Source organism: Nerophis lumbriciformis, linkage group LG16 (assembly GCF_033978685.3).
Source record: "Nerophis lumbriciformis linkage group LG16, RoL_Nlum_v2.1, whole genome shotgun sequence".
NCBI lineage: Eukaryota > Metazoa > Chordata > Actinopteri > Syngnathiformes > Syngnathidae > Nerophis > Nerophis lumbriciformis.
Genome location: NC_084563.2, coordinates 20,397,099 through 20,412,441, shown reverse-complemented (window position 1 = coordinate 20,412,441; position 15,343 = coordinate 20,397,099). Strand labels below are relative to the sequence as shown.

Below are 15,343 nucleotides of genomic sequence, written 5' to 3'. Positions count from 1 at the left end.
ACCCTTAGAACAATCCACTTCAACATCAATACTCAAACATCCATCCTATACTAATCCTGTACTGTCCTCAACCTAAGCCCTGCAACTGACTTGAACATTTACAGTACAATAAAACATATCCATAACGCTCCAATTACACTTTTCTGTCTTTTCCCACATACAGTAACATTCTTTTTTTTTTTCTCATTAGAGTCTCTGTATTGTCTCTAGGAAACAAAATTATAGGTCCAACCTAGTTGGTCTCACCACAGCCCTCCCAGACCTGGTTCTAGGAGTAGGAGTAGATGGAGGTTCTGGAACACTCTGCTGCGATGGTTCTGCTGAAGGTTGCTCCGGAACGCCCCCCAGGAACGGCTCTGCTGCACCATGGCCACTCTGCTCCGGCAAGGATCCCATAGGGATGAGATGACGACGGTTCCGTCTGATGGTCCCATGGGGCCCTTCCACCAGATACGATCGTGGAGTGGTGTGACGTCCGATGATAGCTCCGGCTTTCTTTTGGTCCTTGATCCACACGTCCTGTCCGGATTCAGTCTGTCAAGGTTCATTGCACGATGCCGCAGGTTGTAGCGTTGTGCATCTTTTGTCCTCTTCTCCCCTTCTTTCCGCATAACAGCTTCACTATCAGGAAGAGCAGGATTTAGCAAAGCAGGAAGGATAGGCACTGTTGTGCGGAGCCTCCTCCCCATGAGAAGCTGCGCTGGACTATACCCATTGTCGAGAGGGGTAGCCCTGTAAGCGAGCAAAGCAAGATAGGGGTCATCTGCTTTCTTTAGGAGACCTTTCACCGTCTGTACTGCACGTTCGGCTTCGGCGTTACCTTGAGGATATCTTGGGCTACTGGTAACGTGCCGGAATCCGTAAGAATGTGCAAACTCAGCGAAGCCTGCTCCAGAGAACTGGGGCCCTCCATCCAAAACGAGAAGATCCGGGATTCCGTGACGTGCATATATCGATTTTAGGTGGTGGATTACATCATTTGACCTTGTGGAGGTCAGCAAAGCAATCTCCACGTACCTTGACATGTAGTCCACTACCAGCAGGTAGGTCTTGGTACCGAGCATGAATAAATCAGCTCCTAACTTCTCCCATGGTCGGCCTGGGTATGGTGACGGCATCAGCGGCTCCCTGTGGTTCTGTCTCTCCTTACAGCATGTTCGGCAGTTGAGAACCAATTCATTCAGCTGCTGGCTCAGCCCGGGCCACCATACTGACTATCGTGCCCGCTGTCTACACTTCACCACGCCTTGGTGTCCTTCATGCAATTTGGCGAGAACATCATTTCTCATTGTAGAAGGGATGACGAGCCTGTGTCCCTTCAGCAAGACACCATCTTGAACTGTAAGGAACGCCTGCTCTGCCCTGTACAGCCTGAGTGCTGGCTCTTTGGAACTGTGTGCTGGCCAGCCTTCAGCACACAGCTGCATCACCTGTGCACACACACTGTCTCTCTGCAGCTGCTCTCTCAGCTCCTCCAGGTAGTCAGCGCTTGCAGGTAGGTTCTCCAGTACCATGTCCACATAGATGTTGGTTTCTTCAAACAGCTCTTTGTCCGCTGCTGTCTCCTCTCTCTTAACAGGAGCTCGTGACAGCGTATCAGCTGTCCACAGGAACTTCCCTGGCACATGAGAAATAGAATAAGAATAGCGCATCAGACGCATTCTGAAGCGTTGGATCCGTGGAGGTAGAGCATCCAGTGCTTGAGACCCCAGAAGACTCAGGAGAGGCTTGTGGTCCGTCTCCATCTGGAAATGTTTCCCGATGAGGAAGTTGCGGAACCTCTCACAGGCCCAGGTCAGCCCCAAAGCTTCCTTCTCTACTTGCGCGTATCTCTGCTCTGTTGGCGTGAGAGACCGCGACATGTAGGCTACTGGCCTCCACTCTTCCTCCCACTTTTGTAGTAGTACGCCTCCCAACCCGTACGACGACGCGTCTGCTGAGACTTTGCACTCTCTGTTGGGATCGTACATGGCTAGCACTGGTGTAGACGTGAGTGCATCCTTTAGATCCTGGAAGGCCCTTGCCTGGTCGACGCCCCACACCCAGCAGTTCTTTTTCGACAGGAGATCTCGCAGAGGCTTGTCTCTCTCGGCCAGCTGCGGCACAAACTTCCCAAGTTGATTTATCATTCCAAGAAAACTTCTCAACTCAGTCACAGTTGTTGGCTCCTGCATCTTCCTCACAGCTTCTGTTTTGCTTGGGTCTGGGCTGATGCCACTGGTGGAGAGCACGTGGCCTAGAAAGGTCACCTCTGACTTTGACAGATAGCACTTATCGACATTCAGAGTGATGCCTGCCTTTTGGATCTTTTCGAGCGTGGCATGCAGGCGAGCATCATGCTCCTTTTGTGTTCGGCCCCACACCAGCACGTCGTCCATGTGGCAAACAACGCCCTCAAGCCCTTCTGTGACCTCCGTCACCATCCGGTTCTGAAAATGTTCGGGGGCGGATGCTATGCCAAACGGTAGCCGTCTGAAGTAATAGCGCCCGAAGGGTGTAATGAAAGTTGTCAGTTTCGATGAATCTGCAGTTAGAGGAATTTGCCAAAACCCCATGTTTGCATCCAGCTTACTAAAAATGTTTGCTCCAGCCAGCATTCCCAGTGTTTCCTCCACTGATGGCAGGATGAACTTTTCCCTACACACTGACTCGTTGAGTTTGGTGAGATCGACACATATACGTACAGCACCTGTCTTTTTGGGCACCACCACTATGCCAGCGCACCAGTCTGTTGGCTCCTCAATTCTACTTATCACCCCGAGTTGTTCCATGCGGGACAGTTCCTGCTTGACTTTGTCCATTAAAGGCAATGGAATCCTCCTTGGTGTCTTAAGTGAGAATGGTTCCGCCCCTGGACTCAGCTTGATGGCATATGGCTGCCGCACTTGTCCGAGCCCGGTGCATAATTTTGGGTAGTGCTCCTTTAATGTCTCCATAGTAACGCTGTCTAGGCGTGCTACAAGCCCCAGCCTACAGCTCACAGATCTTCCCAGCAGGGCAGTATGCACATGACGAGCGATGTACACATCCTCCCTCTCTGTCTTTTCCCCTCTCCTCAGCAGCAAACTGGCGACGCCCACCACGTCGAGGGGATTTCTTCCTGGTCCCAGGAGTGGCTTTGTTGCCTTTCTGAGACTAGGTGGATCATTTCTGCATGTGTTTAGGAACACTGAGTGAGGCAAGACTGTCACATCAGCACCTGTGTCTATTTTGAATGTCACACTGCTCTCATGGATGCCAATTTTGACCATCCAAGGATCCCCATCCTCCGTGACACTGCCGAGGAAGATTTCCTCCTCATCCTCTTCAACTTCATGCACTGATTTGGACTTGCACACATGCTTGTAATGTCCCCTCCTCCCACATGCATGGCATCTCACTTCATTAGCAGGACAGTCACTTTTTACTTTTTGGATGGGATGGAGAGCTGCCACAATTTTGACACGATGACTGTGCGCCCTTGTCCTTGCTGTACTGAGTACTGTGTGGCTTGTACTTTGGGCTATCAGCATATTGAGGTTTATTTTTAGCAGACTTGAAGTTGCTCTTGAACACTCTATCAACAGACTTTGCATCACTTGCCTCTGATCTGGTGGTGTCCCCTCGGAGAGTAGACTGCTGCCTTTTCACCTCCTCGCTCTGTCGTGCCATTCTTATGGCTTTATCCAAGGTTTGATCCGCGTCCAACTGCATGCGTTCAGACAGCCCCTTGTCTTGCAATCCGACGACAAGTCTGTCTCTGATCAGATCGCAATACAACCGTTGGCCAACAAAAAAGTAACCACAGAACACTATACGCCTATACAGTATAGTGTTCTGTGGTTACTTTTCGGTTGGCCAAGCGGACGTGACGACAGGCTGTCCCCACTCAGATCCGCACAGACCGGGAGGGGGCGTGCCTTAAGTCCGGCTGGAAATCGGCAGAAATTTGGAGAATGGTTGTCCCAGGGAGAGGCAGTGAAATTCGGGAGGGTTGGCAAGTATGAGATATTCTCACTTCTTTTCTTTTGTCGAGCACAAAGAAAAGAACATTTTAGTTAAATGTAAGTTGTGTCTTGGATCAAAGATCCCGTCTACTGCCCAAAACAACAATTCAAATCTGCCTGGTTAGGCTCTGTGTATGTCACGTGTGCCTTCCTTAGGTGAAGCCAGCTTTACAGCTATGTTGTTGATTGATTGATTGATTGATTGATTGAAACTTTTATTAGTAGATTGCACAGTACAGTACATATTCCGTACAATTGACCACTAAATGGTAACACCCAAATAAGTTTTTTAACTTGTTTAAGTCGGGGTCCAGATACAGATATATACTATCAAATATATACTAACATCATAATACAGTCATCACACAAGATAATCATCAGGGTATATACATTGAATTATTTACATTATTTACAATCCGGGGTGTGGGATATGGAGGGGGGGGTGGTTAGGTTTGGTTGGTATCAACACTTCAGTCATCAACAATTGCATCATCAGAGAAATGGACATTGAAACAGTGTAGGACTGACTTGGTAGGATATGTACAGCAAGTAGTGGACACAGAGAGAGAGATCAGAAAGTATAAGAAAAAGTGTCTACATTTGATTATTTACAATCCGAAGAGGTATTATGTGGAAGGGAGGGTGTTAGTTTAGGGTTGTAGTTGCCTGGAGATGTTCTTTTAGTGCGGTTTTGAAGGAGGATAGAGATGCCCTTTCTTTTACACCTGTTGGGAGTGCATTCCATATTGAAGTGGCATAGAAAGAGAATGAGTTAAGACCTTTATTAGTTCGGAATCTGGGTTTAACGTGGTTAGTGTTAGTGTTAGTGTTATTATGCTGTTTGTTACTTATGTATGTTATGTTGCAGCTATTTAAAATAGTTTTGTCAATTTGTTCTGGCCTGAAATAAATTGGCCCTTTGAAACATATCTTTGTCTTTGTGTGTTGTATGTAGAGCACATTGCTTAGCAGAGTTCAGTGATGCAAATGTATGTCAAGTTGATCAACAGATTGTATTATTCTCCAGTGCAATAACAGTACTAAAATGAAGGCTAAAAGGGCATTAATGGGAGCTTTAAAAAAAGAAAGTAGAAGAAGTAACTAAATAGTTACTTTTCACAGTAACGCATTACTTTTTGGTGTAAGTAACTGAGTTAGTAACTGAGTTACTTTTGAAATAAAGTAACTAGTAACTGTAACTAGTTACTGTTTTTCAGTAACTAACCCAACACTGGTCATGGGTAGTCTTATACTTGTAGGTTGATAAATTGAGCACCTTTTTGGTGGCACTTCTTCCTAGTTTAGTTCCAATCAAAAGCGCTGGATTATGGCTCTACTACAGGGTTCCCCAAACTTTTTGACTGGGGGGGGCCGCATTGCGTTAAAACAATTTGGCCGGGGGCTGGACTGTTTATATATTACTCGCGCGCTGGGACGGCGTGGCGCAGTGGAAGAATGGCCGTGCGCGACCCGAGGGTCCCTGGTTCAATCCCCACCTAGTACCAACCTCGTCATGTCCGTTGTGTCCTGAGCAAGACACTTCACCCTTGCTCCTGATGGGTGCTGGTTAGCGCCTTGCATGGCAGCTCCCTCCATCAGTGTGTGAATGTGTGTGTGAATGGGTAAATGTGGAAGTAGTGTCAAAGCGCTTTGAGTACCTTGAAGGTAGAAAAGCGCTATACAAGTACAACCCATTTTTCATTTATTTATTTGCCTGAAAGAGCGCGCACTCGCCGCAAGTTGGTCAGACACTGCGGCGTGAGCGCGATGTCACGTTATCGATGGGAAAATGCATTTTTAGACCATATGATTTTCCTGAGTGGCTAGGAGACACAGAGTGACAAACGGTAGAAAACAGATTAGAAAGGACAGATTTTAAAAATATATATATTTAGAAAAGTTATTTATTTTTTTAAATTTGGGACTTCCTCCGGGCCGGATTTTGAACGCTGGCGGGCTGTATCTGGGTTGTAGTTTAGGAACCCCTGCTCTAGTATTTCTGGAGGGGTGGGTTTGAATCCCACTGCTGCCAAATTTGATTTTTTTCCCAATTTCCTTTTTTAATTAAATACTTAATTCTTCACCAAGAGAAAGTCTCTAGTCATTTTCTTCAAATTTAACCATTTTGGCCATGGATGAAGTGCTGGCTGTCCAGAGTCGAGACCCGGGGTGGACCGCTCGCCTGTGCATCGGTTGGGGACATCTCTGCGCTGCTGACCCGTCTCCGATCGGGATGGTCTCCTGCTGGCCCCACTATGGACTGGACTCTCACTATTATGTAGGGATGATGTTTGATTCCGGTTGTTCGATAAGAAAAGAACCGATTCCATGGACTCAAATCCCTTTTTGAGAACCGGTTCCCGTTATCGAGGCCACTATAGTAAAGAAAAGGAGTTGGTTCTTTATTCCAATTCCTGGGAACGAATCCTGTCCCACAGGAAATGCCCTGTGGGACATCACAGGAAATGACGTAGCTCAGTCATTAGGCGGCAGATACAGAAAGCAGCAAAAATAATGGACCGGAAAAAATGCCTCAAGGCACGGCTTCATTTGACAAAAAAATACGACGAGAAAATGGCAATATGCAATTATTGCCAGGCTGTTGAAACATGCCCAAGCCGTACATAACCTGAAAGTTTGAGAACTGTCGTGTCTTCGACACATGGAGAAGCAGCGACAGAGATGACGAAGCACGCCCCTCTTCCTGTGCTTCAACCTGCAGCCCCAGTTCCATCACGGTGAGTAACTAACGTTAACTGTTGCCGGTTAATTTCCATATTTGCTCACTTGTAGCCTTCAGGCTAAAATAACGTTACCTATTATGTTAGATCCACTATGGACTGGACTTTCACAGTATTATGCTAGACCCACTCGACGTCCATTGCATCCGGTCTCCCCTAGAGGGGGGGTCACACACATCTGCGGTCCTCTCCAAGGTTTCTCATAGTCATTCACATTGACATCCCACTGGTTTGTGAGTTTTTCCTCGCCCTTGTGTGGGCTCTGAACCGAGGATGTCGTTGTGGCTTGTGCAGCCCTTTGAGACACTTGTGATTTAGGGATGTATAAATAAACATGGATTGATTAACCATCAGTAAAAGCACACGTTGGCAACGGCAGGACATCAAAGTGTGCTTTTAGTTATTTTTATTAAAATCACATAGAATAACAATTACAAGCTTGAAGTTAGCGTCCGATGCTGTATAATGTATCGAATAATATTTGTCAGATATTGACAATTAAAATTTACAAACATAATATGTCGTTAATTTGTTACCGGAAGCTTTCTCAAGTACTTCCGGGTAAACGATTTCTTTTTGTTGTTGTCAAACTCTTCCGGTTTGAGACCACTCATATTTAACTCCCTTTGCCAAAACAATTCTCGTGTTCGCTTTCGGTATGCGTTTTATATGTATTTTTTTTGATGTATTGAAATTAAGTTGAATTGTTTAAACATGGCGGGTTTACCACCGGGGGATCCTCAGCTCGTGTCAATGATAGTGAATCACCTGAAAACACAAGGACTATTCGACCAGTTTAGGAGAGATTGCCTGGCAGACGTTGACACGAAGGTAACGACAGATTGCATCAAATACATCCATCCTTGTCCCTTTTTTTGGAGTCGCGGGGGGTGCTGGAGCCTATCTAAGCTGCATTCGAGCGGAAGGCGGGGTACACCCTGGACAAGTCGCTATCTTATCGCAGGGCCAAATACATGTTATTTGCACATACACACATACACGATACTATATGTGTTTGCTTATGTTTACCTTAAGTTAAATTTAACATTTGCAGGCCGACGTCAAGTTGACTTTTTAGACATTACTCTGCTAATAATGCAAACTTGCTTGTGTGTTGCCGCCATTGATGTTATTGACCCTGAGCTTCAGTTTTTATTTCTAAACAATGCAATTTATGATCCCAATGTTCATTGCAAGCATGGTAAGATTGCAGTAACTTACAGGAAATGATGCATGGATGGATGCAAATACAAACCCCGTTTCCATATGAGTTGGGAAATTGTGTTAAAGTTAAAGTTAAAGTACCAATGATTGTCACACACACACTAGATGTGGCGAAATTATTTCTCTGCATTTGACCCATCACCCTTGATCACCCCCTGGGAGGTGAGGGGAGCAGTGGGCAGCAGCGGTGGCCGCGCCCGGGAATCATTTTTGGTGATTTAACCCCCAATTCCAACCCTTGATGCTGAGTGCCAAGCAGGGAGGTAATGGGTCCCATTTTTATAGTCTTTGGTATGACTCGGCCGGGGTTTGAACCCACAACCTACCGATCTCAGGGCGGACACTCTAACCACTAGGCCACTGAGGGGATAGACGTAAATATAAACGGAATACAATGATTTGCAAATCATTTTCAACCCATATTGAGTTGAATATGCTACAAAGACAACATATTTGATGTTCGAACTGATAAACATTTTTTTGTTGTTGCAAATAATCATTAACTTTAGAATTTGATGCCAGCAACACGTGACAAAGAAGTTGGGAAAGGTGGCAATAAATACTGATAAAGTTGAGGAATGCTCATCAAACACTTATTTGGAACATCCCACAGGGGAACAGGCACATTGGGAACAGGTGGGTGCCATGATTGGGTATAAAAGTAGATTCCATGAAATGCTCAGTCATTCACAAACAAGGATGGGGCGAGGGTCACCACTTTGTCAACAAATGCGTGAGCAAATTGTTGAACAGTTTAAGAAAAACCTTTCTCAACCAGCTATTGCAAGGAATTTAGGGATTTCACCATCTACGGTCCGTAATATCATCAAAGGGTTCATAGAATCTGGAGAAATCACTGCACGTAAGCAGCTAAGCCTGTGACCTTTGATCCCTCAGGCTGTACTGCATCAACAAGCGACATCAGTGTGTAAAGGATATCACCACATGGGTTCAGGAACACTTCAGAAACCCACTCTCAGTAACTACAGTTGGTCGCTACATAGTGCAAGTTAAAACTCTCCTATGCAAGGCGAAAACCGTTTATCAACAACACCCAGAAACGCCGTCGGCTTCGCTGGGCCTGAGCTCATCAAAGATGGACTGATACAAAGTGGAAAAGTGTTCTGTGGTCTGACGAGTCCACATTTCAAATTGTTTTTGGAAACTGTGGACTTTGTGTCCTCCGGACCAAAGAGGAAAAGAACCATCCGGATTGTTATAGGCGCAAAGTTGAAAAGCCAGTATCTGTGATGGTATGTGGGTGTATTAGTGCCCAAGACATGGGTAACTTACACATCTGTGAAGGCGCCATTAATGCTGAAAGGTACATACAGGTTTTGGAGCAACATATGTTGCCATCCAAGCAACGTTACCAAGGACGCCCCTGCTTATTTCAGCAAGACAATGCCAAGCCACGTGTTACATCAACGTGGCTTCATAGTAAAAGAGTGCGGGTACTAGACTGGCCTGCTTGTAGTCCAGACCTGTCTCCCAATGAAAATGTGTGGCGCATTATGAAGCCTAAAATACCACAACGGAGACCCCCGGACTTTTGAACAACTTAAGCTGTACATCAAGCAAGAATGGGAAATAATTCCACCTGAGAAGCTTAAAAAATGTGTCTCCTCAGTTCCCAAACGTTTACTGAGTGTTGTTAAAAGGAAAGGCCATGTAACACAGTGGTGAACATGCCCTTTCCCAACTACTTTGGCACGTGTTGCAGCCATGAAATTCTAAGTTAATTATTATTTGCAAAAAAAAAAAGTTTTTTATTTTGATCATCAAATATCTTGTCTTTGTAGTGCATTCAATTGAATATGGGTTGAAAAGGATTTGCAAATCATTGTATTCCGTTTATATTTACATCTAACACAATTTCCCAACTCATATGGAAACGGGGTTTGTAAATTACAATACTCTATTTAAGTAAACACATTTTGAATACAATTTATTATTGGGGACGGCGTGGCGCGGCTGGGAGTTTGGTGTGCCAGCAACCTAAGGGTTACTGGTTCGATACCCACCTACTACCAACCCCGTCACGTCCGTTGTGTCCTTGAGCAAGACACTTCACCCTTGCTCCTGATGGGTCGTGGTTAGGGCCTTGCATGGCAGCTCCCGCCATTAGTGTGTGAATGAATGTGGAAATAGTGTCAAAGCGCTTTGAGTACCTTGAAGGTAGAAAAGCGCGATACAAGTACAACGGGTTATGACCCAAAGGACAAGATCAAGCGGCCGAAATGAGTTTCCTCCGCCGGGTGAGAAGCTCTGCCATCCGGTGGGGAGCTCAAAGTAAAGCCGCTGCTCCTCCACATCGAGAGGAGACAGATGAGGTGGTTCGGGCATCTGGTCAGGATGCCACCCGAACGCCTCCCTAGGGAGGTGTTTAGGGCACGGGACACGTTGGGAAGACTCTGTCTCCCGGCTGGCCTGGGAACGCCTCGGGATCCCCCCGGATCCTACCTACTCAGTGACCTAGTGGTTAGAGTGTCCGCCCTGAGATCGGTAGGTTGTGGGTTCAAACCTCGGCCGAGTCCTACCAAAGACTATTAAAAATGGGACCCATTGCCTCCCTGCTTGGCTGGAAGTGGGGGTTAAATCACCAAAAATGATTCCCGGGCGCGGCACCGCTGCTGTCCACTGCTCCCCTCACCTCCCAGGGGGTGAGCAAGGGGATGGGTCAAATGCAGAGGACAAATTTCACCACACCTCATGTGTGTGTGACAATCATTGGTACTTTAACTTTAACTTAAGAGCTGGACGAAGTAGCTGGGGAGAGGGAAGTCTGGGCTTCCCTGCTTAGGCTGCTGTCCCCGCGACCCGACCCCGGATAAGCGGAAGAAGATGGACGGAAGTATAACCCATTTACCAATTACCATTTATTATCGCTAAAGCCTAAAACACCTCATAATACTATATACTAACACTTAAAATAAAGAGGTAATACAATGCATCCGGAAAATATTCACAGCGCTTTACTTTTTCAACATTTAGTTATGTTACACCCTTATTCCAAAAATTTAATAAATTATCTGTTGTCCTTAAAATTCTACACACAATACCCCATAATGACAATGTGAAAATGTTTCTTTTGAATTTTTGCAAATTGATCAGCACGGTGGGGCAGGGGTTATGTGCCTCACAATACGAAGGTCCTGAGTAGTCCTGAGTTCAATCCCGGGCTCAGGATCTTTCTGTGTGGAGTTTGCATGTTCTCCCCCGTGACTGCGTGGGTTCCCTCCGGGTACTCCGGTTTCCTCCCACCTCCAAAGACATGCACCTGGGGATAGGTTGATTGGCAGCACTAAATGGTCCCTAGTGTGTAAATGTGAGTGTGAATGTTGTCTGTCTATCTGTGTTGGCCCTGCGATGAGGTGACGACTTGTCCAGGGTGTACCCCGTCTTCCGCCCGAATGCAGCTGAGATAGGCTCCAGCACCCCCCGCGACCCCAAAAGGGACAAGCGGTAGAAAATGGATGGATGATGGATGGACATGTATTGTAGCGGTTGCTTTAAGGACATAATTCACCACACCTGTTTACTTGACTTTGTTGTCATTAGTCACTGTCATTGTTGTATTGTGCACATACCAATGTTGTTCTTGTGTAGCATTCATATATGCAGTTAAGAGTGTGTAATTCGGTGCGGCCCCTTTAAGTGACCGTCAGGAGATTTACCCAAAAGTGTACCATGAATTGATTAACGTGGACAAGTTGGAAAAAAAAACTTATTCGGGTGTTGCCATTTAGTGGTCAATTGTACAGAATATGTACCGTACTGTGCAATCTACTAATAAAAAGTTTCAATCAATCCATCAAAAAGGTGGGGGTTTGTTGTGACCGCCATTTTGAGTAGCTTGATGTCTTTGAAGGAATAAAGGGCACACACGTTTTTGTGTGTCAAAAAGATACTTCAAGTTGTCTTGCTTTCACGTTACAAGCACAACAGTGCATAAGTATTTACAGCCTTTGTTGATGCACCTTCGGCAGCAATTGCAGTTTTTTAAATACGATGCCACAAGCGTGGCACACCTATCTTTGGGCAGTTTCAACCATTCCTCTTTGCAGCACCTCTCAAGCTCCATCAGGTTGGATGGGAAGGTTTTCATCCAGGATGTCTCTGTACATTGCTGCATTCATCTTAGTCTAGTCAAGGAGGCAACCAAAAACCCGATGGTCACTCTGTCAGAGCTACAGCATTCCTCTGTGGAGAGAGGAGAGCCTTCCAGAAGGACAACATCTATGCAGCAAACCACCAATTAGGCCTGTATGGTAGAGTGGCCAGACGGAAGACATTTCTTCGTAAAAGTTTGCCAAAAAAAACACATGAAAGACTCACAGACCATGAGAAAAAGATTGAAGTTTTTGGCGTGATGTTTGGAGGAAACCAGTCACTGCTCATCACCAGGCCAATACCATCCCTACACTGAAGCATGGTGGTGGCAGCATCATGCTGTGGGGTTGCTTTTCAGCGGTCAGGATAGAGGGAAAGAAGAAAGCAGCAATGTACGGAGACATCGTGGAGGAAAAGCAACGCTTCCCATCCAACCTGATGGAGCTTTAGAAGTGCTGCAAAGAGGTATGGGCCAAATTGCCCAAAGATAGGTGTGCCAAGCTCGTGGCATCATATTCAAAAAGCTGTAATTGCTGCCAAAGGTGCATCCAACAATTTTTTTTCAGAAATTTGCAAAACGTTTTCACATTGGTGGATGGATTATAGGGTATTGTTTATAGAATTTTGAGGACAAAACCGGTACTTTTTAGAGGCAGTATAGTACCAAATATGATTCATTAGTATCGCGGTACTATACTAATACCGGTATACCGTACAACCCTAGTCGGTAGAGGTTTTATGTGTGTGTGTGCTTGTTGCAGCCCGCTTACCTGAACTTGAAGCAAAGAGTGGACAACTTTGTCTCCAACCACCTGTCCAACCACACATGGAGCCCTCAGTTGAACAAGAACCAGCTGAGAAACAACATCCGACAGCTCGTGTTGCAGTAAGCATGTTGATCCTACTCTTCTGTGGAAATGTGACCAGACTCAAAACAACGTGTACAGTCGTGGTCAAAAGTTTACATACACATGTAAAGAACATAATGTCATGGCTGTCTTGAGTTTCCAATAATTTCTACAACTCTTATTTTTTTGTGATAGAGTGATTGGAGCACATACTTGTTGGCCACAAAAAACATTCATGAAGTTTTGTTCTTTTATGAATTTATTATGGGTCTACTGAAAATGTGAGCAAATCTGACATCACATGGACAAAGATAAGACCTTCTGGAGGAAAGTTCTGTGGTCAGATGAAACAAAAATTGAGCTGTTTGGCCACAATACCCAGCAATATGTTTGGAGGAGAAAAGGTGAGGCCTTTTAATCCCAGGAACACCATGTCTACCGTCAAGCATGGTGGTGGTAGTATTATGCTCTGGGCCTGTTTTGCTGTCAATGGAACTGGTGCTTTACAGAGAGTAAATGGGACAATGAAAAAGGAGGATCACCTCCAAACTCTTCAGTTTAAAATCTAAAATCATGAGCTCGGATATTGGGTCTTGGGCGCAGTTGGGTGTTCCAACAGGAAAATGACCCCAAACACACGTCAAAAGTGGTAAAGGAATGGCTAGAATTAAGGTTTTATAACGGCCTTCCCAAAGTCCTGACTTAAATGTGTGGACTGAAGAAACAAGTCCATGTCAGAAAACCAACAAATTTAGCTGAACTGCACCAATTTTGTCAAGAGGAGTGGTCAAAAATTCAACCAGAAAATTGTGGATGGCTGCCAAAAGCGCCTTATTGCTGTGAAACTTGCCAAGGGACATGTAAGCAAATATTAACATTGCTGTATGTATACTTTTGACTCAGCAGATTTGCTCACATTTTCAGTAGACCCATAATTAATTCATAAAAGAACCAAACTTCATGAATGTTTTTGTGACCAACAAGTATGTGCTCCAATCACTCTATCACAAAAAATAAGAATTGTAGAAATGATTAGAAACTCAAGACAGCCATGATGTTATGTACATTTTTTAGATCTGGGATGCTGGAGCAAGGGGTGGACAGGATCGTGGCCCAGGTGGTGGACCCCAAAGTCAACCACATCTTCAGGCCGCAGGTGGAGAAGGTGGTCCACCAGTTCCTGTCGCCTGGCACCAGCAGCGAGGAGCCGCCGCCGCCGCCCCCGCCGATCCCAGCGACGGAGACCAAAGCTGACGTCATTATTCCTCAGCAGGGTATGCTCATAAGTGTCCACTTCTAACGCCTCGTCATTTTTTGTCGACAAAAGCTAACCCATGTTCACGCATCCACAGCCTCATCGTCTACTCCGACGTCCACCGCAGACGCCATGTCCATCCTGGACGCCATCACCTCTCTCAGCCAGGAGGCCAACGTCAGGACCGCCGAGAAGGTCCGCAAAGTCCCCGATGGGCCCGCGGAGGACGGCGAGCAGGACATGGACCTGGACGAGGACGCAGAGAGGAAGACGGCCGAGGACGAGGCGCAGGAAGCCGAGGCGCAGCGGTCCGTGGATGACGGCGCTGCGGATCAGATGGAAGTAGAGAAAGAAATCCCCTCGGAGGAGATGAAGATGGAGGAGGAAGGGACTCCCGGCGAAGACCAAGCTGAGGACAAACACAAAGCGGCCTGTAAAACAAGCGGGAGACCTTCTGAGGAGAAGAAGCAGCAGCAGGAGGATTCAAGTCAGGCCAAAGAGAAAGCCAGAGAGAAGATTAAGGAAGGTCAGCTAACTCATTTGTTGATTGTTTAAAATGGTTTATATTAGTTTTTTTAGCAGTCCAATGAAAAAGCATGTCATTTTAGGGCTGGGCGATACATCTAGTTTGTAAGATATATCGATACATTTTTAAACAAGATATTAGTCAAGAAAATATCGTAAAATCGATAAAATTAATTTCACGTTAAAATGTCCATATATTTGGATGGGTGGCCAAATACTTTTGGCAATATGGTGTACCGGTATGTATCGAATATTGAGTTTAAGTAAAAATATATCGAGATATACTTTTTAGTAGGGATGTCCGATAATATCGGACTGCTGATATTATCTGCCAATAAATGCTTTAAAAAGTAATATCGGAAATTATTGGTTTCAAAATTATCAGTATCGGTTTCAAAAAGTAAAATGTATGACTTTTTAAAACGCTGCTGTGTACATGGACTTAGGGAGAAGTACAGAGCGCCAATAAACCTTAAAGGCACTGCCTTTGCGTGCCGGCCCAGTCACATAATATCTACGGCTTTCCACACACACACACGTGAATGCAAGGCATACTTGGTCAACAGCCATACAGGTCACACTGAGGGTGGCCATATATACAACTTTAACACTGTTACAAATATGCGCCACACTGTGAACCCACACCAAACA

At 45.6% G+C, this 15,343-nt stretch overlaps 1 protein-coding gene across 1 annotated transcript in view; it reads left to right on the top strand.

Moving 5' to 3' along the window:
* The first annotated feature begins 7,369 nt into the window (after positions 1 to 7,369).
* The window catches only part of bod1l1 (biorientation of chromosomes in cell division 1-like 1), a 47,011-nt gene continuing 39,037 nt past the window's right edge, over positions 7,370 to 15,343 (top strand). The window contains exons 1-4 of the mRNA XM_061976761.1: positions 7,370 to 7,558; positions 12,826 to 12,950; positions 13,987 to 14,186; positions 14,265 to 14,693. Coding sequence (XP_061832745.1) covers positions 7,442 to 7,558; positions 12,826 to 12,950; positions 13,987 to 14,186; positions 14,265 to 14,693 — 871 coding nt within the window. The 5' untranslated portion in view covers positions 7,370 to 7,441. The remainder of the gene's footprint in view (positions 7,559 to 12,825; positions 12,951 to 13,986; positions 14,187 to 14,264; positions 14,694 to 15,343) is intronic.